The sequence below is a fragment of the Manis pentadactyla genome, chromosome 16, assembly GCF_030020395.1.
Source record: "Manis pentadactyla isolate mManPen7 chromosome 16, mManPen7.hap1, whole genome shotgun sequence".
Taxonomy (NCBI): domain Eukaryota; kingdom Metazoa; phylum Chordata; class Mammalia; order Pholidota; family Manidae; genus Manis; species Manis pentadactyla.
This window is the reverse complement of record NC_080034.1, coordinates 13,958,371-13,982,480: the sequence shown is the minus strand read 5'-3', so window position 1 is coordinate 13,982,480 and position 24,110 is coordinate 13,958,371. Positions and strand designations below refer to the sequence as shown.

The 24,110-nt window shown below is 36.3% G+C and overlaps 1 protein-coding gene across 1 annotated transcript in view; it reads right to left on the bottom strand.

The window, feature by feature from the left end:
- The window catches only part of EYS (eyes shut homolog), a 1,412,275-nt gene that overhangs the window by 467,104 nt on the left and 921,061 nt on the right, over positions 1 to 24,110 (bottom strand). Inside the window, 1 exon segment of the mRNA XM_057494276.1 lies at positions 3,647 to 3,759. Within this exon segment, the coding sequence (XP_057350259.1) occupies positions 3,647 to 3,759 (113 nt within the window).

The window sequence follows — 24,110 nt, the reverse complement described above, 5'->3', positions numbered from 1 at the left end:
GGCAGTGGTAAAATTATTATTTTTTAGAAATTATAAGTACCTGGCTCTTTAATAATGTGAAGAAATAGCCAGTAGACAAGAAGCACTTCTGCATGTGAAGTGTAATGGTGGTCATGAGAAGCACTTGGGCGATTACTGGGCCTGGGAGACCAGCCACCTGCTTCTTTCCATGAAACAGTTTTGCCTGAAAGAGTGACTAACATTCAGACTATGGTTGTGCAGTTTTAGGTAGGAGGCAGACATTTTCTCAAAAACAAAATGAGCCTGTCGCTCGAAGAAAAACAACTAATAAGATTTGCTGCCAATGATACAGTTTGAGCTTTTAAAACAAATATTAGAATTTTGGAAAAATTCTATCCACCATTGTGAATTTGACAGCTTTACAATACTTACAGGCTTTTCTGATGAGATTGGAGAGGATATTCACAGATAAAGAGTTTTTGATAGTTTGTATATTGATATGTGTTGACATTTGAAAAAGCTGAATAACTCAAGGAACCACTATTTTCCAAGAGCTAGTACAGAATTGTGCATGGGAGAAAGATCCATTGAAAATGTAAAAAAGGACAATGGATTTTAATTTAACAGAGTATAAAAGTTCCACTGATCAGGTTTCACATTTCACATTGCAACTAACCTTTAACAATCTACTACTTACCAAATTTTGGCATAATACCAAAAAAGAATATTCCAATGATCTGAAAAAGCTATTAAAATATCCCTATTATTTCCAAATTCATATGTGTGAGGCCAGTTTTTCAGTTACTTCAGTAGAACGACCACTGGGTTAGACTGAATGCAGAAGCACATATGAGAATCCAGGTGTGTCCATCCGTTAAGCCAGGCATTAAAAATTTTTACAGAATACATAAAACATTGACATTCTTTCCATCATTTTTGTTTTGCTAAGTATATTTTTCATAAAATATTATATTCTGTTACTTATGCCAACATGTAATGAACTTATCTTTTTATTTTTATGTTAAATAATAAAAACATTTAAAACTCCTAGTTTTTATTTCTAATATGATAAATACTAATATATACCAAATTGAAGAAAAAGCTCTTTGTAGTCAACAATAAGTTTTTAGAGGCCAAAAAGTTTGAGAATCTCTCTGTAGAGAGAATCTAAAAGGAATTTCGTAATAAAAATTTGTGTGAAGAAATAATCATAGTAGAAACACAAGATACTTTATACAGGAAATCTTTGAGCATCTACTCTTCCAGGCCCTGGGAAATAGCAGGGAAAGAGGACTGCAGAGTCCACACCCACATGGAGCTCACACTGGTAATGAGAGTCATAAAAAGGAAACCAATGAACAAATAAGTAAATTTATTCAAACGGTGTCATCTCTCATAAAGAATAAAAACATTATGGAAATAAAGAGTGACTAGGAAACATGGATGGTTGATCATTATATCTTAGGTGGTCTAGGACGGTCACTCAGACAAGGTCATAGTAAAGTTGAAGTGTCAATATTGAGAAGAAGCCAGAGTTTGGAAGAAAGGGGTTGGGGAGTGGGTGCAGAGATTTCTCAGAAAGGGATTAGAAGAGGCAACTTTCTGGAGACTGCAGTAAATTTGGCAAAGAAGGCCAGTACCACTGAGCTTTCAACATAGGGGAGAGTCCAACTTTATCCAACTTAATTTTCTTCACAATCTTATGAGGCAAGGGTCATTTTTCTGATTTCACAGAAAAGAAGACAAGAATGTGGAACTTTTAAACCTTATTCAGTATCGTACAGCCAATGATTTGCAGAATTAGGCTTTGAAAACTGTATTCTAAAATAATTCAGTATGATATCCCTTTTAGGAGAGGTAGGCCCAATTGAAATAAAGTGGTGGCAGGGATTGGTAAGAGGAACAGAGTAGATGTTTAGAGAAATGCAAGTCTCCACTTGCCCCAACTCTAATTATAAGCAAAATGCTTTTTTTTTCTGTACAGCTATGTTGGATATAAAGGGAAGGATAATAAAACTACAAGCTTAAAGTCTTACATAGTGGTTACAGAACCAATAGTGCAAAATAAAGGTCAATTGAATGGTCAGTAAGTACAGGTCAATAAAATAGGACCCTTATTGAAGAGAGACCGAGAAACATGAGGTTCAGAACTGGCTTGCAGATAGCTGAGACCACACAATGCACATTTGTGAGGTTTTTTTAATACTCATTCTTATGAGCAAAAGTTGTGTGTCCCATTTTTATAAAATTAAAAATAGAAAAAATTTATCAAATTCCTAAATTAGCACATGATTATATACATTATCAAAGCACTTTATCCTTTTTAATGGATTGACTACTTAGCTCATAATTTATTTAACTGTCAGTTAACAGATCACAGTATTTAACAGAGATGGCAGAAAGCAAAGAACCTGAGTTAAATAACTGTTAGGAAATAATGCTAACTTCAAATCAATAAAAAGTGGAGATAAGCATTTAAAAAACATAGGAATAAATGGTAAAATATAAGGACTTAACGGGTGTTTGATTTATGTAAAAATTGCTAGGACCCACCTAGCATGTATAACATAAGATATTAAGCTTTCATTTAATTAAAAAAAAAAGCCTCACACATACAAAAAAAGAGCCCCATCTATGACTATAACATAGGTGGAACAAATATATTTGAAATGTGCTAGCTTAATGGTGAAACTATGTGGAATGAGTTATCCTTTCACTTTCTGAAGTATTTCTTTAATATTTGAATATAAATAATTCCCCCTACCTGCAGGTAGCAGATTTGATTACATTCCAATATGTAAAGTTCTCATAGCCATCTGTACTTTTTTCCCCAAAGCACTCTTCATATTTATATATTCCTTCGAATATCTCCTCTACCACACTATAAACCCATTAAGGACAGTCACTGTGTGACTGTTTATTCTTGTCAGACCACAGTGTATAGGAGGATTTCAATATTTCAGAAATATTTTTGGTAGAATGAATTGATGTGTTTCTGCCTTTGACAAATGGGTATTTATGCTGTCCTGAAATCAAGCATCCTTCCTCACCATGCCATCCTATATAACCTGTGACATTAAAGGTCCAAAAATGATTCTTTTTTCTTAACTGTCAGGCAAAATCCTTTTAAACCAATTCATAGCAGTGTATTAATGCCTCATACTGGGTAACATGTCCTATATCTTCCATTCACCCCAACCCCTCCCACACAAACACATGTAGAGATTTCTTAGCCACAAGGGGATTGTCTGAAAGGAATACCGCTAATAATGGGAATTCAAGAACAATGAGCAATACCCACGTGACTGTATTTGGAATATTCTGAGAGATGATGCTTCCTGATCAAGACTAACTGATCATTTGGTGGTAGATGTGATACACCTTCTACAGCACAAAGCAGAAACCCGTTATGTGTAAATGGTCCGACTTGTTATATAGTTTAAGAGTTCTATATTAGTCAGTAAGAAAGTAAAGTAAAATGTGGAAGTGTGAAAAAAACAAAATGAGGGAAATAAAGTGTTGTTCTGATTAGAAGATTTCTAATAGAAATATCACCTTTTGGTGTGATAATTTGAACAAGCATTTGAAAAAGCATTCATGAAACCAATGTAATATTGTATACAAACTGCAGTTGAATTTAAAAAAAAGTTAAAAAAAGAAAAGTTAAAGCATTAGTGTGTTTTACCTGCAATTGCCAATATGAATTTTCTTCACTGTCCTCGATGGGATGACCAATTCCCAGTTATTGATTTCTATAACTTCTATGCAGCCAGTAAAATTCTTGACTGGTCCCAAAATCTGAGATGGAGGAAGGGAGGGAGAGAGAGAGATATAATGTATTCTCTTCAATATATGCTCCTTGCTGCAAACTGGTCAGTGTGTGCAAGCAGCTGGGGGAGGAATTTGACTTACTTAATATATTGGCAGAAAGTAATTCAACTCTTTTCATAAATAGCATTCCAAAAATTATTAGGAAAGAATAATACCTTCTTCAAGTTACTTGGAATCTGTGCATCTATTACTGTTTGAATCACACAGTCACTTATACATGAAGGAAGACAAAATTTTCATTATTACAGTGAATTATTATTGAAACACAGGAAAAAGCTGATGCAGTCACCCTTCATCCTGCCCACCAGGGATTATACTTTTCCATCTTTGGCCCTGCTCCTTGCACTTTTTCTTTCAAACATAGTTACCTTGCGCCATCCACAGCTATTAAGACATCAATAAAAATTTATCTTTCCAGGGTCAATGGAAACACAAAGTAAGCCACAAATATTTGTGGCATCCTGCAGCCCTGGTGCATTCTGCCTGCCTTTTGTGTTCAATTGTGTGGCCTGGCCTCCTCAGAAATAACTTGGGCAAAACACAACATACTGAAAGACTGCCAAAGGGCTTAGAGCAAAAAAGAGAAAATAACGACATTGGAAACATTTGCTGATGAACAAATAAAACCTTTTAAAGACAAGCAGATATATGGCTTGTCATGCTATTCACTGTGAAGATACAATACTATACCAGTCATTACATGTCTAAATAAATTTACATGTATGAGAAAAAGATAAATTTGGAAAACTAAAAGGTGCAGAGCTCAGAAGTCATAGTTAGAAAGGAGCATTTATTTCAGGCTCTGCGTTCTGTTATGCTCTTGGTATTGCAAAACATTTCAATCTCAGAAGGGCTAAATTATGACCAGGACAATCACTGAATTTATACACTGAAATGCAAGTTGCCTATCTTGATTTTTGAATCAAAAATACATACTATTTGATTCTCAAGTTTGGTTTCTCAGTAAGAAACCAGGTTCTTTCTATTAAATAGAAGGCATCTTCTTCCACTAGAAGGCTGTTTTGTGTACATGGAAAATCTGTTGTTTAGTGTAGCCATCTTTATTAATGATCTTAGCTAGATCTGGGTAACTTGCTGCAGTTTCTACACCAGCATTTGCTGCTTCACCTTGAACCTTTATGTTATGGAGATATGATCTTTTGTGATTGGCTTCTTTCCTTTAGCATGATATTTTTAAGTTTCTTCCATGTTGAGTTTGTATCAGTAGTTTATCCCTTTTATTGCTGAATAATATTCCATTGTATGGATATATCATGTTTTGTTTATCCATTTATCAGTTTGTGAACATCTGAATTGTTTCCATATTTTTGGCTATTACTAATATTCATGTGTTCTCATTTCTCTTGGGTATATGACTAATCCCATGTAATTTTTATGTGTGTTTGTGTGATTTATTAAGTGTTTCCTACTACAACTGCTTCAGTATAAATGTTGGGGAGGCAGCTAGTAGCCAGAATCTAATTTCTCATGCTGGAAATAATGCATGAAAATTCGTTTTAATCAGCCACAGCCTACATGTCCATCTGCAGGTCGCTGCTCAAGCAGACTGCTGCACCAGCATGGGCTGTGAACAGGAGGTAGGAATCTCTGCACGCTGCTACAGAGTGTGCAGTGCATGCTGGGGTACTCACCCACACCTCCCTTTAAGACTGAAGGCTTCCTCCCGTCCTTCTACTGCTAGGGGTGCTGATGAGAGACTTTACCTCTCAGCATTCTTGGAGAATTACTTCAGTAACTGATTTTTCTTCTGTCAGTTTCTACTCACTGATAAAGGTAATTACTTTCATGTGAAAGATAAATCATGGAATATTTTAGGAAATAATATACTGCGTTTCCATCTCCACATTGAAAACTTTTCATCGCACACCATTTACTGGCCCAAAGAAAGCAATTTTGGCTTGGTAAAAGGGCTTGATGATGTAAGATTTTTGAAATACTAATAGCAATGATAAAAAAGAAAAATAGTAACTCTATTGAATACTACTATGCACTCATCTTATTTAACCTTCATAATAATTTTATTATATAGATTCTATTGCTATTTACTATTTATGGTCTGTTGACACTGCAGGAAAACCCTATAGTTCCTTAGCATCATATTTACATATAGATGGTCTTTCAGCAAAGAGAAGATTTTAGCCTTTCTTAGCACATCTGGTCCCATTTGGAAGAAGGCATTACACAAGGGCAGTTCAGTTCCTTTCTCCCTTTCTCTTTTCTGAGAATTCAGCCACTCCAAAAAGCTGAAACTCTGTATTCAGCTGAGTTTAATGTTTCATTCTGGGGTAAAGTATTTGGAGGTCTACTGGTTGGAAGATCTAAACCCACATCTCTCACTTAGCTATTGTCAATAACAAAGTGGATGAATAACAATTTCATTTCCTTGATGCCTTGCATGGGCTGTTCAATGGATTCTAAACTTGTCTGGGAAAAAGAGGTATTCAAATCACACCAGTCTCTGCTCTGTGTGGGAAGGCGAGGTGATCTGTCTACCCACGGACCTAGGAAATGGCATGTCACCACTAGACTAGATCTCCGACTACTGACCCCAGAGATCATGCTCTTCTTCACTTCCCTATACTAAGAATCTTCAGAGTCTTGTTTGCTACCCCTTTATCTACTGTGATTTGCCATTACTGAGTTGTTTAAATATTGGGAATGAAGGTTTACTGAAGGTTTTTTAAGACCGTATACTTCTAACTCAAGGGCTTTTATTATAAGGAATTTGAATAATATTATGGATCATTCCATGATCATGATGTTTCAATATGAAGGCAGGCTATTGTGATGTATTTTGTGCCTTGTTTGCTTTTTATCTTATAAATAGTAAATATATATATATATATATATATATATATATATGTTAAAATTAGAAAAAGAATTCTGTTGTACATCAGCACTGCTATAGACAGAATGTGGCCCGCAAATTGGCATGTGGAAACCTAATCACAAATGTGTGGGTATTTGGAGTGGGTTCTTTGGGAGAATTTAGGTCATGAGGGTGGACCCTCATGGGTGGGCTTAGTGACCTTATAAAAGACACCCTGGAAAGACCTCTTGGCCCTTCCACCATGTGAGGACAGTCAGAAAACAGCCGTCTATGAACCAGGAAGTGGAGCGTGACCGGACACTGAATGTACCTGCACCCTGATGACTTTCCAGCCTCTAGAACTGTGAGAGAGGGATGTTTATTTTTTAAGTCACCAGTCAATGGTATTCTGTTATAGCAGCCTAAATGGGCTAAGACAAGCAACTCATTATCGGAATATATATTCATTAGTGCAGGTAAAGATTAATTGCCTTGTATTCTTTCAATTAAATAGAATGGGGTAGACATGTTATTACCTTGCAATGAATATTATTTTATTTATTATGTTTTTATACAGAAATATGCAGAAGAAATGTCCTAAGTAAATATTTATTTAGCTACACCTATGATTAGACTGTATTGTTCCTGATAGAAAATTTAGATGACTAGAGCCTATCTTGCTGACAACCTAATGGTTGGGATTGCTCGAAAGTGTTAATCACTGATGTTTGTCCTTCAGTTAGGATTAGTCAGAGCAAGTTTCACAACTCATTCTGTAAGGCCCAGAACATTTCAGTCCAGTGACATATTCTCTTAGAACCACAAACTGGGCACCATTTTACATGTTGAAATTTAATTAGGTACCAACTATGTCAATTCCCACCTAGCTTTGCCATGGAAAAATATTTATTGAAAATTATACCTTACAAAATTTAAACTATAAAAACTACATATAAATATATAAAACTATATGAAATATAAACTATAGAAACTGAAGATGTAAAAAATGAGTTACTTTCAGTTTGTACAATGAGGAAAATCCCAAATGAAAAAAAAATTTGGTCTATAATATTGTTCAATATCAGATTAAAGTTAATGATTTTGTACAATAAATACTTAGAATCATATTAGAAAAATAGTATTTATTTTCCTTTAAATTCAAGATTTTCTTCTGATTTTTTAATATAAAAAAAGAAATGTTTAAAAGTCTTGCAAGTTTTTCTTTTTAGCTTTAAAATAAAAAATGAAGTAACTCTTCAAAAAAACCTCAAACAAGTTTGCAATTTACTGAAGCCTTGTTTGAGAGCTGAAGGCTCTCTGAAATAACAAACCAGTTACGGATTGTTAAGGTGTAATACCCGAAAAGACAGGTTTTTGCCTCGAAATTCAAAAGGAAAATGTATCATTCTCTATACATGGTTACTTGAAGAAGTAAGCAGTCAAAATGCATGTGTAAGTCAAATGCTGCTGCTTCTCAGTGTTTGCTAGTCACACTTCACTAAATACAATACACATTTGAAAATAAGGGAGATTCTACTGTGTTCATACCAGTAACCAGATCATCTTCTAGTGTCCCTGTAACTTTAGATCAGGAATCAAGCTTGTCAGAAGAGAAGCCATTTTGGCAATTTTACAGAAATTGTGCCCAGATGGAGTCCAATAGTGATAACGTTTTTAGTCCTACCTAATATTCTTCAGGTCACAGTATTGCTTTAGATCCGCATCTCTAACACTGGAATATAGGTTGCATATATTTTAGAAAAACAAGTATGTTTTAAAGGATTTTAGATTCCAAAAAACACATCAATGCTGGAAGCATAATAGTAACACTAAGACAAGCTCTTAAGGGAAATTTCTTCCACTGAATTCCAAACTTTAAAATTCATGAAATAATTCACAAACAGTCCTCTATATTCCAGAATTTACAGAAATGCCTTGTTCCCTGCTGTCCAGCGGTTACCACTAACTTTGACAGCTTTCCTCACACTCTGAAAGCATAAGAAAGTCAGGAAATGAATCTGGGCCCAACGGGCTGACCTCAGCCCTGCTCCGCTCTGGCCTGTCACATGCCTGCCTCCACTGCTTCCCTCTCCAATCTTTTGTCATTCTCTGAACTGACAAGAGAACAGAGGAAAGGAGAAGGATGCTTATAAGTTAAAAGGATTTCTTTTAAAGCACTCATGTTTATTCTGGGAAGAGATTTGCATCCTCAAACATCATGTTTGTTTGTATACAGATTAATCAAGTGTGCTGAAACACAGTAATTCAAAGTTTTCAATAGTAAAAAATTGTGCTAAATGAAGATTTATCAAGTCATCTGACAACCCACAAAGATTTTAAGATAACCAATCAACCAACAACCCAAGCAAGCAAGTAAACAAACAAAAAAACTAAGTGAATATTTTGTGATTCTCTTATTTTGGTCTATATAATTTTGTTTGCAGTTGTCCTGTACATTTAAATGTGACAGAAGTGGGAAAAATTATTCTGATAAACGTCAGGCGGAACAAAGAAGTATTCACAGATTCGAGAATTTTTATTTTTCTCTTTTTTATCACACATACATAGTTTTTATCTATATCTGTCTCCACCACTGTAACTATTTATCAATAGATAACATATATTTATGATGTGTTTCTATTGTTGGCACTTTCAAGGAGATCTGTGGTAAAATAATTTCTATTTAAAGGACCAAAATATATGGAGATAAAAAATTAATATTTGCTTCAATGGACTATATAGTCATTTGAAAGAGAAACTGACTGCAATTCCATAAAATTCATGAGACAATTGAGGATTTCCAGAGGATAAAAAAAACCTATTTTTTCCTTCTGAGAAATGGTATCAAATGATTTTCAATAGGAAAACAAATTTTCCACCCTATCCTTTTCTACTGGACCATCCCAATTTGCATGTATAGATGCTTGAATACTTTCCATCCTTAAGTAATACTCGTTCTCAATCCCTCTTGAAACTTAACAACTCTCACAGTGGTTTCCAGCAAAGGTATTAATTCTGTCTCCTCTGCTTTTTGCATAATCACAGACAAATTAGTCTATGAGTATATTGGTTCCTTTTCTGTAAAGTTAAAAGGATAATACTACTACTTATCTCCTATGATTATTGTGAAATTCTAAAGTTAATACCTGTAAAATATTTTAAAACAATACCTGGACCTTAAGTTTTCAATACGTGCTAGTTAGTATCGTTATCACGTGTCCACTGAAAGGCAAACATGGAGAAAGCCTGCCGTCCTCATTACCTCTACTGCTCTCCAATGGTGTTCCTCTCCCCACTACCCTGAGCAACCCCTGTCTAAGTCACTGATGCTGTTGACTCAAAAGGGCACTTGTCGTCTCATCTCACCCTGCATTTTCCCAGTGTTTGCACACAGTAAGCCCTTAATAATTATCTATTGACTGGTTAATTACTTAAAATACCCATAATGGAAAAACAAAACCAACACAAATGTAACTGTTGTTATGGTCTGAGTGTTTGTGTCCTCTGAAAATTCCTAGGTTGAAATCCTGGTGCCCAATGTATGGTATTAGGTGCTTGGGCCACAAGGGTGGATCCCTCATGAATGGAATTAGTATAAAAGAGGCCCCAGAGAGCAGCCTCGCCCTTTTAGCCGTAAGCCATCTGGGGACACAGTGACCTGGAAGAAGACTCTTACTTGACCATGCCAGCATTCTGGTGTTTAAGTTACCCAGTCACAGCAGCCCAAATAGACTAAGAAAATTGATACTGAGAACTGAAGGCACTGCTGTAACAGATACCCATACACATGGAAGTGCCTTGGAGGTGAGTAATGAGTGGGTAGAGGCTGGAAGTTCTGAGGCTTATGTTAGGAAAAGCCTGACGTGAGTGGACTGTTAAGAGCAATTCTGGGGAAGGACTCAGAGGAGAAGAAAGCTGCGGAAATGCCAACTGAGTGACCGTCTAAGTGGTAGTAAATAGACTGTTGGTAGACATGTGGATGGTAAAGTCTGTTCTGATGAAGCCTTAGGTGGAAATGAGGCATGTGTCATTGGACGATGGAAGAAAGGCCATCCCTGCTGTGGCAAACAACTTGGCTTAACTATGTGTCTTAGTGTTTCATGGAATGTAGAACTTGTGAGTGGTGCAACTGGATATTTGGCTGAAGCTATCTTTTTCTTTATAATTTTATAAACATTTATTTAGTCAATAAAAATTGTATATATTTAAGGTATACAGCATGATGACTTGATTACAGAGAGCGAAATGATTACTACAGTCAAGCTAATTAACATATCATCTCGTCACATAGCTGAAGTATGTCTAAGCCAAGTGTTGACAGTGCAGTTTGACTTCTCTTAACTATTTATCGTAAAATAAGAGAAGAGAAATGACTTAAAGAAGAGGGTGTTATGCCCAGTGAAATAAGTCAGGCAGAGAAAAACAAATACCAAATGATTTCACTTATTTGTGGAGTATTAAAAGCAAAGCATAACAGAAGGAACAAAATAGCAGACTCACAGACACCAAGAAGGGACTAGTGGTTACCAAGCAGCAGAGGTTGGGGAGGGGAAGAGGATGGGGGTTAAGGGGCACAATAATTCACAATCAAAATCTAAATTGGTCACGGGGACAGTAGAACAACACAGAGAATACAGTTAATGATTCTTTAACATCTTACTATATTGATAGTGATCGCACTAGAGGGGGTGAGGATTTAATAATACAGATATTATTGAACCAATGTGTTGTGCATTTGAAACCAACATATGATTGCATATCAATGACACTTAAAAAAAAGGGAATCAGAACTAAAAAATTTGGAAAAAACCTATCCATATCATAACAAGTGAGAAACCATGTTCGGAAGAGAACACTAATGGTGTGAACAAGCAACCCTCTGGTAAGATTAGGGTGGGGGTCAACCAAGGACTTAATCAGACACTTCAGCAGGAAAACAGCTAATTTATCTGAAGGGGAAGGATACAGGAAGAAATAAAGTGTCAGACGTTTTAGATTTATAAGAGGGGACATAGAGCTATTATGGACTTAGCACACGCAATATTCTTCAAGACAATGGAAAAAGGACCTCAAAGACGATTCAGAGATCATCAGGGTTGTCTCCTTATTTTCAAAAGGGAGGCTCTTCTCCTCTTCCCTGGGTCTCAGTAGGCCAGATGACCCTTGCCCAAAGCTACAGGGGTAGTGCCACCCAAAGTGTGGGGGCCAGCCCCTTGCTCAACAAAGTATGGCATATGTTACCTCCTCCTGATTTCAAAAGATGGAGCCTCGTGGAGCCCCGGGCCTGTGACCCCAGGCTGGTGGAGCACCTGCCTGGGATTTTATCCAGGGAGAGCTACAGTCAGACAATTCCAACCCTGAAAGTGTCCGCATGGGCTCTGCTCAGCAAAGCCATGGAGTGGGGATGCCTGGGAAGGTTTAAGGTTTTGGACTTGCTTGTCTTACTGTTATTTTCCCCTTTTGAAACAGGAATGTCTGTGCTCTGTCTGTCCCAGTGTTGTATGTTGTAAACACATGACCTGTTTGATGTCACGGGTTCACAGCCAGAGAGCAAGCGCCTCAGGATAAATCACCTGTACCTGATCTAGAGGATATTTAGATGAGACTTTGGACTTAGAGTTGATGCTGGAAGAAGTTAAGACTTTCGGAACTAATTGAGATGGAATGGGTGTATTTCACATGCAGGAAGGACAGGAATTTGGGGAGCGGGCAGAGGGGAATGCTGTGGTCTGAATGTGTGCTTCCAAATTCCTACACTGAAATTCTAATGCCCAGTGGGCTTGTTTTAGGGAGCGGGGCCTCCGGAGGTGTTCCGTTTCCCTTGGGAGGGCTAAGCCCTCAGGAATGGGATGAGTACGCTCATAAAAAAGACCCCACAGAGTTTTTTAGGCCCTTTGGTTGTAAGAAGATATAATAAGAAGTCTGTGGCCCAAAAGAGGGCTCCCACTTGACCAATCTGACACCCTTATATTGGATTTCCAACCTCCAGAACTGTGGGAAACAAATTTCTGTTGTGTATAAGCTGCCCTGTCTGTGGCATGGCATTTTGTTACAGCACCTCAGACTATGATACTTGTTTACTCATTTTTTAAGCTCCTGTTCTTATATCTAGGTGGAAGACAGGAAAAGAAACAATACTGTAACCATTTTAAGTAGAAAAATCATTTTTGTCCTATGAGTAAATAGAATGTTATTGTTCATTTCATACCTCTTCTGCAACCTTCTCTCCTTACCCATCTCCCTCCAAAATTGTTAATTTCCACTAATTACAAAGTGTAGTCTGATGGTTGCTATTCAAGTCCTACACAAAAACTTCTCTAGAATTTATTCTACAGCTGTTCATTTAGAGTTAGATTCACTAGAACTGAGCTATGGGCTGTAGACAGATGGCTAAACAAGACAGAGCTCTGCCCTAAAGTGGCTGCCAGTGTAGGTCAGAGGATAAATATGCAAACAAATATTTATGAAGTAATGTGGCCAGGTGCTTCATGAAGACAGGGATGCAGTCTGCCCTCTTCATTGGCACATAATCTTAGAATAGATGTCCTATCATATCACTGTAGTGGTATGCACCCGTCTGCCTGAGCAATAGCCTGTACTGGCAATGGGAAACGTTACGGGCTTTTGAATCCAAAAGCCCTAGGACTTGAACTTTATACTTTATATGAGTCCTGTGCCAATCCTGGGAGCTATATGCCTTTTTAAGTAACTTGGCTTTTTAAAAATTTTTTCTGTGCTTTTTTAAAATTACCTGTGCATCTTCCAGATTAGGCGTTTGGAAATCCTGTGAAGAGGCAATATGATCAATTTAGGAGATCTTCTCATCACATGGTTGAAAAAGACTTGGTGCAATTTCAAGGGCATGAGGAAAATCTCAAAAACAAAGAAAATCTTTTCCCTCATGGCTTGTTGATGCCGGGAATCTCACCCTCTGAGATTTATTCTTTTAGATGAAGGATTTTAGCTTGTTGAAGTGTAAATATCCCCAGGAGGGGAAGCATATTAAATTATCAAACATTTAACAACTTGCTATGATTTCTTTGATCAGATTTTTTTCTGAGAACATGAATAATGGGAAGAAGTCACTGAAAGGGCAGGGACACTTGGCTTATGGGGGGACATCATCACCAAAGAGAAAGGGCAAGACGGAGGGTGCCCAGGACAGCCAGTTGTCCCTGCTAAGTAGGTTGGCTGTTGCCTGCAATCCAGTTTTTCCAGCCTGATGGGACAGGGGAACATCTGTGCAGGGGCTGTCAGAGTCCCACAGGTGCAGGAAATCTACTTTATTAGAAGTGAATTTGTAAATACAGAGAAAAGCAACTGGCACTTTGAGCCACCAGAGATTAGCAGCAGTAATGAAACCAGGAAGAGCTTGCCTGAATGCTGCTTTTATTTGTGGCACAGAACAGTCATTCAAAACAGCTTAAAAGCACAAAATGCTTACCGACTACAACCAAAATAATAGAGTTTAGTTTATAATATGAAGTTATATGATATGTCTGAAAACAGAAAGTCTAATATATACAGTATCAGATATCAGATACATGGTGATCTGATTTATTTGAGCAAACTCTAGTAGGGATAGGAGCAAACAGCTTCAGTCAATGTCAAATATGAAACAATCAAATACTCCTCCTGGAAAATATAAATTATGTCACAGTTCTATGCAGAGATTCTTATTTTAAAATAAGTTCCACATTGATCAGTGCAGCCAAGCCAAAAAAAGCTTATTTCCACAAGCACCACCACCACTATTTGTCCTTTCTTTTTGTGCACTTCAAAGTTTTAACTTTAGATTTGTATATAGGGCATATATATTCTAATCTTATATGCTACATATTAATTCTGTAGGTGGGCGAGTAAGTGAAGACAGAAGCTTATTTTCACAGTTTGTTTCCATGTAAGTCAAAAAGGAGCTTTAAATGGTGTTTCTTTCAGCTTTAGTTATCTGTGATGCATGATTTAAGCTTCTGGAAAAATAGTCATGATTTTCTCATCTTCACGTTCCACCTACATTGTTTTTCCTCTTCATAACTTTGTTCTACTTTCTACTTTTTTCCCCTTAATTTGAGATATAATATACAATTGATATTCTCAAACTTCCCAGTAAATTGCCTCCACATACCGTGCAGATGAATTGGAACTCTCTCTGAGAAATCTGTAGTACATCATTAAAGGCATGACCATTTTATCACTAAATCCCATTACAATTCATACATAGATGAACATATTAGCTATAATTATATAAATAATACTAGGTATAATGCAATGCTCAATTATAATTATGCATATACCATGTACATAATTACCAAAATCTTTCCTATCTTATTTTATGTATCAGAGAAGGAAGAAATATAGTCTAATGAGCTGACATGCAGCCAGCAGTGTTCCAGGATATTTCTTAATATGCTTTCTTAGCCTCAGTCATTCACAAACTGCCTCATGATTGTTGCTGTAGCCAAAAACCCCCCATGTTACTTTTTGTTTCATATGTTACTTTAAAACAACTCAGGACCAACTACTGCTCTTATTTTGTTCCAAGCAAAATACTCATGAAATCACAAGTTTGGCATATAGGTTACATCAAACCATAGTAAAATAACTTAGGATGAAAACAAATAAAATAAAAACGTGTCCACACATTTCCAAAAAAATTTCCCACACTCGGGGAAAGAGGCAGTTTTGCTTATGAATTAATTCAGAGCATGAGTTTGGAGTTAACTGCTCAGGTTTGAATTCAGACCCTACTGTTTAGCTGTGTGATTTCCCTATTTCTCAGTTTCCTCGTTAGTAAAATGGAGATGATAAAATTATCTACCTCCAGGGTGCTTGTGAGAATTAAGAAAACATGTATAAGAATGCAGGGTGGTTTCACACAGTGCATGATATGTACATGTTTTTATGCTCATTTTTTACTATGTATGAAGTAATCATCACATGGGTGTTTGTGTTCAGGGACCATCCCATGCAAGCCTTGCTCCAGGATTAGCAGTGTGAGACTGAAGCCCAGATTATTTGATTCACATCCAAGCCTGCAACAGTTGCTGAAGCTTCTAAATAAGTCTAAACTCACTTCCCTGAGCAGTTGATTCTCTAGAGGCTCTAGTTTATTGTTTCAAGCACACACTAATCTATTCAAACTTTAATTGAAATATTTACTGGCTGGCTATGGTGCCCAAGACAGAAGATATGACGGGGTTACAAAAATGAAGCAGGCAGAACCCCTTCCTAGGAGAGTTAACAAATAAAATACACGCAATTAAAAAGTGACAATAGCTACAGAAGAGGTCCACACATTAAGATGCTGTCCTGGGAGTTCCGTGGAATGTGGGATCTGGGAAGTATTTGATCAGGAAACTTTAAGGTGCCAGGAACTCTGAAAAATACTTTATGTGCAATGCCTCATTGACTCCTGACCACATGCCTGTAAATTTCTCCTTTTTGCAAAAGCAGTAACTTAAGTGTGGCCTTACTAGTAATAGTCAAGTGAGGTTTGGTCCCAGGTCCACAATTACAGCATGCTACTACATTTATATTATTTAAATAGCCATTATAAAAAAGAAAAAGCTCTATGCAGGGCCTTGGAATTACTGTTTCATTCGTGTTCCATCTCACTTGCTGGCTTGCCATTTGAATGCTATTTACTCTAGTAATTTATTTCTTTAGAAAATTAAATGGCATATTGGTGTCTCATGAGAGCTGGCATAGCTTTCAAAATTACTTAGCCTCTTCCCCCTGAAGCAGTTTATACATTAGCAAAGTGAGTTTAATTAAGTGTAGAATAACTGTGTTTCTGAATATTTAATTCAAAATTCAAAACAATCAAAATGAATATTTTCAGTCTGAGCTTAAACAACACACTTTCTATTTTACATTCCCCCAGTCTTTTATATACCGACCCTTTGTATATCTCCACCCACTGGGCAAATTCACTTGATCAGGGAGGAGATGTTTGTGGGCTTCAAGTTCTAGGGTAGAGATGGCACAATTTTCCAGTGTTTGCCAAATACACACAATTTTGGAATAATGTGTGACATTGTTATGCACAGTGATTGCCTCCATATTGTCAAATCTGTTACAACACAATCTCCTTTTTTGCCCTCCCATTGTGACTTAGGGCTTCTGTGGCCCTGAGCAGAGCTGGGTGAGCTATGGAAAATTTGTCAGGTGAACAAGCTTAATTAGCCCAGAATAGTTCTTCAACATTCCTAAATCCAAGCCCTAAATAAAGACAGCTAAGATTAAAGTCTATACAAAATAAAAATGTACTTAAAATGCTATTTTGAGGCTCACTAAACTTGTATTAGTCAACATCTATTTCTGGGGGCAGAATCAATATGCATGTATTCACTGGTTCTCTTTGGCCAATTAATATTTGGATGATTTCATTAAGAAACTTGAATCCAAACAAAATAATTGAAATGTGTATTGAAAAAAAAAAACATTAAAAAATGAGAATGAAAATAATTAGAATTAAGACACTGGTCATTTGCTTTTTATGACCGAATTAGATACACAATTGTTGATGACTTTTCTCCCCTTTCATGGAATATCATATATACTGAATAAAGGAAAGAACAACAACAAAAACTGTACATGGTGGCCTTTTGTTTCCAACTTCAAGTGACCACAGTTAAGCTCTAACTGCTAAATAAATGAAGGTAATATGGACCAAGTGGCCCTTTTACTTTTTATCTAAAAGGGGTACAAAGACAAGGTCTGTTCTTCTTTACTGTCAGGCAACTTCTTCAAAATATTTCTTTTCAAGGCTCTGGTAGAAATATATAAGCTGTTCCTCACCTCTCAGACACATCTGGGCAACTCACCTTTTTTCTGATCCCATAGTACTGAATAAAGGGATATATTGGATATAATTGAATACTATTCAGCCATAAGAAAGAAACAAATCCTACCATCTGCAACAACATGGATGGAGCTGGAGGGTATTATGCTCAGTGAAATAAGTCAGGCAGAGAAAGACAAATACCAGATGATTTCACTCATCTGTGGAGTATAACAACGAAGCAAAACTGAAGGATCAAAACAGCAGCAAACTCACGAACTCCAAGAAGGGACTAGCAGTTATCAAAGGGGAGGGGTGGGGAAGGGTGGGTGGGGAGGGAGGGAGAAGGGGATTGAGGAGTATTATGATTGGCACACATGGTGTGGGGGGGATCATGGGGAAGACAGTGTAGCACAGAGAAGACAAGTTGTGGCTGTGGCATCTTGCTACATTGATGGACAGTGACTGCAATGGGGCATGGGGGGGACTCGATAATATGGGTGAATGTAGTCACCACATTGTTTTTAATGTGAAACCTTCATAAGAGTGCATATCAATGATACCTTAATAAAAAAAAAGAAAGGGATGTATTGGAACCAAAGTTTGGAAGTTTGTAGGGTCAGGAAGTGAAATAATTCAGGGCCAAGTGCTCCGATTCTAGTTACATAACAGTGAGGTCAGCAAACTTTTTCAAAAAAGGGGCAAAGAATAAATATTTTAGGTCTTGAGGGACATTTGATCTCTGTAATTGGAACTCTGGCCCCGTCATGTGAAAGCAGCCCTGGATAATACATAGACAAGTGGGTGTGGCTGTGCTGCAATAAAACTTGAACTTGAAAGCAGGTGGCAGATCAGATTTGGCCCAGAGGCTGTGGTTTTCTGATTCCCGAGAGTGTAATGCCGAGACAGATGAGGGGAGCCCAGCCTAGAAGGAACACTTTTCCATCAGTTTTTCATGTGAAGCTGTGGTATATACAGCTTTAACTTCGTGCTATAAAGCTCTGACTGAAGGAATTGGTGGAAATTTCCAGAAGGCCTCTTGGGATCCTCAAGCCTTTTAGTGACCAGAATGGATACATCTCATCTCTTACTGGCCACCGCTGCTGATCTCCTTATTGAGTGTCCTGCCTGTACTGACTTCTGTCTCTGCGCTTGTTAGAAAAGTTACATGTGTTTGATTTGCAGATGGCATCTATTCCCGGTCCCTTTGTCAGTCTGTATCTGCAATGGATCCATAGAGTCCGTTGCAACCCCTGGATAGAGATGCTAAAACAGCGTCTCAGGGTCTCGTTCACCAGAGGGTGCCAGTCCATTTTGCTACTTCTGAGCCTGGTCGCTTGAACCTGTTTCCAGGTGGCAAAGCTTGGTGGACTAGTGTGTTAAACTGCATCAAAAATAAGAAAGCAACTTCAATAAATCACTGAAGTGGAGCTCTGGTATAAATAATATTGGGCACACAGTTCCTTCCCAAGGAATGAAGTTTGGATAGCCTCAAGTCACACCTTCCAATCCAGGATTATTCAGTTTCCACTCCCAAACTACCTACTCTAAGATCTCAGGGTGATGAGCTTCCCCACTGTTTCTGTTAGCCAGGCAGGGGATTGTAGAGCCTTAGCTGGAGCATTGGAATTTGGCTGCCTGACTCTCCAGGGTCTTCTTCACAAACCAAGTGACATGGTAAATGTATATATCCATGTGAGTAGGAGTCATCTGGGGTCATGTTGAATTAAGCCACTATCAGTGTTAACCAAGAATTTGATGCCAGGAAATAGAAACTGAAGATAATCACAGTTGAGAGTAGGCAAAGTGATAACAGTAAAAACAAAAGCACATGAAAAAGAAGAGGAATCAACTAACTAACCAGATAGTTACTGAAATCAATGGGCAAGAGAGTCTAGCATCTTTCAGTATAAAGATCATCAATGATTTTGTCATCAAAAAGGGATTATGGTTTTCCCTTTTATACAATAATATCCTGCCATTCTATATTAGTGGATGGAAGAATGGAGAATCACAAAATTTGGGGGTTTTAAGATAAAGTAATAGTCCTCTAGCCTTGTTCTTCCTCGACTTCCAGATACCATAGACAATTCAAATTTCCAAAAACATTTAGAAGTTAACTTATTATTTTTCTCAGTAAGAACATTAAAATCTACCATATACTTGTATTCTAATTTCAAATAAAAAATATTCTGTTGTCAAAATATAGAATATATGAGTAAGGAAGTAATTTTATTTTCAAATAAATTTATCACATTGAAAGAAAAGATCCTTATTTCACCCAAGAATGATGAAAACCGGCATTTGTCAATTAGTCATCATTTGGGAAGGATTAGCTTAATCTGAACACTCTTCTGATACTTGAATACTTCAGCAAACTCCCTGCAAAATTAAGTTATGTGAAGGAAATGACCAATGTGGGTTTTGGATACTATCCTAGTTTGGGTTATAAAGATATGAAATATACCTTTGGCTCAATTTTTCTAGACATGGTAAAAGTTGTCTGCTAGTATGAGCATAGTCTGCTCTTGAGAAGATCCCTCTGGTACAGAGCCGGAAACAAGACTGTGTGGCTCCCGCAAGTGGTATTATTTGTTTTCAGTGTGGGGACTCATAGCTGCTTTTTAAAGTTTCCTCCAAACCAGTGGCTGATGTTTATTTCTACAGGGTTTTTCAACTCTCTTTAGGCTACAAAAATCTAGAGTAATATTCAAGAGCTCAGGAGTGGACACAATGAGCAAAGAAAACCAAACTTAATTTCTATAAAGAGAGTGGTCTTTAGTTAATGTGATAGTTTTGGACTAATGGTAAAACACAAAACCATGAAGCAAGTTCAAGGTTGCGTCCCATCTCTTACAGATATTCCCTATATGTCATTGGCACATCATTACTATATACTTACAAGAACTTCCTTATTTAATACTTTTTAAAAAACCTTTATTTCATAAAGGAAATAATCTGTATAGTATAATGGAGAGTGGAGAAACTGAGTTAAGATAACTCATGGAATATTACCTGTACTGAAACAGCTCAAGAATTTGCTTCCAAGAAAATAAATTTCCATATGTATAAAGAAAAAAATAAATGTGCATACAATTTAAGTTCAAAGAGGTTTATCCCACTGTTTGAAAATAAAAATATGAAAACTAATATTTAACAATTGAAATTTCAAATAAAAGATAGCAAATCAATACAGTTGAATACTATTCTGTAATTAAAAATTGTATTTTCTAAAATGGCATGTAAGTGGCATACAAAGAACTTCACAATATTAATACATCATGAAGTAAAAGACAAAGTTATGCATACACAGTGAGCACATTTCAGCAACTAAATTCTGTATGTGTGTTTGTGGGAGGTAGAGAGAAAATATATAACAAAATAAAAATAGTAGCAAAATTTTCATTGAGTTTTAATCTATTTCCTTCCAGTTTTGTAACAATAAAATGAGAATAAGCAGTTGCAAGGAGGAACAGAAAGTGTTGGTAAATAAAACAAGAGATACCTGTGTTTATTATCTTCAATACATTATTATTTATTGTTGAAGTTATAAAATGTAAAAATAAAAAATATTTATAAAAGTTTTTAAATATGTGCTATCAGAATTTTTTAACTAGCAAAGAGGAAAAAATAGCAAGTTTTATTGGGACTCCCTTAAACTTTTCATTCTTTACTATTTCTGTAATAGTAACTCTAAATGCCAACAAATTTTTAAACCATTAATCTAAAATTTGAGATGTACGTAGAGATAAAAATACTGGTGTTTTTCATAGGCAGTAATCTTGAATCTGTATGTAATTTCTGTGTTACCTAGGGAGAGCAATGAAGAGTGGGTCCCCCAGGAGAACCAGGATACCTGGAATTCAAGGAAAAATGGTATGCATTGTTTAGGAGCATTTATTCATTTTTAACCAGCTATTAATGTATAATTTTCCTTTTATGAAAGTAGCATTGTAGGACTGATTATACTTTTAATGATAAACTAACCTATATATTTAGTGTATGTATAATGTTTTCAAACCCCTGCTAATAATAACTGTGGCATCCTTCATGTCCCTGGATGGATTTGGTCTCCTAGATGAAGACCTTAGAAGAGGCATGCAATTGGAAAAAATAAATGTAAAATTAAGTAATATCCTGTAAGTTCAGATTGTTTTGCAGTCAATCCAAGGGAGTCAACAATTTTTTAGAAGTATTCAGTGTCAGGCCCTCTTAACAAAATAGGACTGTCACTCTTATCAGAAATCTGAAAGGATCAAAATTATACCCAGAATGTTTGACCCTGAAGTTCCTATCCATGAGACAATTATATTACATGCAATTTCATTTAAAACTAATGTACGGAGTTTGAACTACAAACTCTGTTTACTGATACAAACCGTTTTGGTGAGATAAGATAGCCACAGATTCTTCCTCTGTCAAGTAAAGGAGCCCTGAGCTGTATAGGTATAAATATTATTATTTGTTTGGAGGATTTAAGCAATAACTGACTGCCCATTTGTCAAAGTCCATGCCACTGCAAATAGATACATTTCAGGTTAAAATTAAACTGGCTTTGATTCTAGAAATGATACAAACTCTTATGTGTCTATCTTCATATCCCTTGCTGTTTTAGTTAGTCTACAATTTCACTTTTTTACTCTTCATGTATTACCTACTTGGTCCCAAATTATTATACTCAGTATGATTCTTGCCCTAGTCAGCACTTCTGAGATGGGGCGACCCTTGTAGCAGCAATTAAGTTTTAGACTCTTAGTGAATATTAAGTAAATCTGTTGTGAATATATGTTTGGACTTGGAGAATTTTCTTGTTCAAAATCTTGCCTTTTAAAAGGAAATCTGTATTTTTTTGTTTTTTTTTTGTAAACATAAAACTCTACTTTCTGTGCTTAGATAGCATGATGACAGTGTTTAAGTTCAACTCTGGATAAGTACTTATCTTTCCTGATCTGTGGGTTCATTACTTTTAAGAACAACGAGAATATTGAGCTAGCTGGTATCTGTTTCTTCTAGCTGAGGAATCATAGGAAACGTTTTCCCCAAGAGTTCAATATTGAGGTGTATTTTTTTCTATAGTATCATTCCAGTGTTATCTTTCATTTGTTTCCTGTAAATCTGTGGCTATTCCTAGCTTAACGGAAGATTTTTGGTTTGATTCCGTAAAACCTTTGTCAATGTAAGTCCTTTCTTCCTTGTTTAATCTCAGATTGTGATCAATATAGAAAACTTCTCTTCCTGGCAAAACAGAAATTGTAGTAAATTTTCCTTTCAAATGTAAGAACACAAAAAAAGTGTTCATCTAGAACATCATTTGACATGATATGGTTTTACTCTCTTCCCCAAAATTGTGTTAGAGCCAGCCTCTATATATAAGGCAATTGCAGGATTTACGTGAGACCATATATTTTTCTTTGCTGATGTAAAATGCTTATTCAAAAGGATGCAGAATATACTAGGTTATGATATATACTAAGCTTCCTTTTCACAGGGCGACAAAGGAAATCAAGGTGAAAAAAGGCATTCAGGTATGTTGCTGACTTTTTCTTTAGCTTGGCAATAAAATCAGGGCTTTGTTCTTTTTAATTCTTAAATTGTTTTTTCCAGCTCCTTCCTGTTTCACCATCAATATCTAATTGTTAATCCCAGCTTTCCCTTTGCTGTTAAACTGCTCAGGCAACATCAAACCTAACTTTAAGACTTTAACATTTTACTATTGTAGAAAACTTGAGGGCCAATTAATTTAACAAACCAAAGATATGGATTTTATATACTTCTAATACCTATTTTTTGTATATTTATAGTATACATGTTTCCAAAAATGGTTTGAAATAGCTTATAGTTTATGACACAGATAAAGTTGGTAAGAAATCACTAACACCAAACAGAAGACATATTCAAACTAATAAATGGGAGAAGAATTTACCAGAAAAATTTATCAGGCCCAGAAAATCTAGGGAGGTTAGAAGGACGTTTTGTTTTAGTGCCTTAGCAACAAAAGCAAAGAGAGGACCTTGTTACCTCCATGCGAGATATGAATAATTTCAACTCAAGTGGCTACTGAATGTGTTTTTCTGCTAACAGAGCACCGACCTAGGATTATGAAGCCACTAGCTGAATCAATGATATACTTAATCAGGAATAAATGATATCTGTTGGTCTTTCAATCTTCTAGATTTTAGAAATGTAAGACTTTTCCAACTAGAAATTACAATCTACAGTCCAAATAGTTTCTTGATGTTTTAACATTACAAAGCTCAGTTATAGTGGCTGAGTTTTGCCATGGAGAATAGCTTAATGTACAAAAGAAAAATACTTTGCAAAATTTCACAGAGTTTTAAAAGCTCTGGAACTTCTGGAGCCGTAAAAGGAATTTCAAATTGAAATAATAATACACAGTCAAATCTGCTAGGTTCAGACTCAACAGTTATTTTTACACAATTTTTTTACTAAAGACATTTAAGCATTTCTATGATTCCTTTAATTTTGAAATTAGGAGTGAGGTGAATTTTAAGTGTCTGTGAACTCTAAATCCATATATCTCAATGTCCCTCCCTCTACATGTCCAAAACAGAACTTGTCATCTTTCCCTATAAACCATCTTCTACTCATAGATACCTGGTCATGATAATTAAGAGCACCGCGAAATCACCTCAGGAGAAGACATCTTGGAAGCCATCTTTGGACTCAGTCTCTTCCTCTTTATTC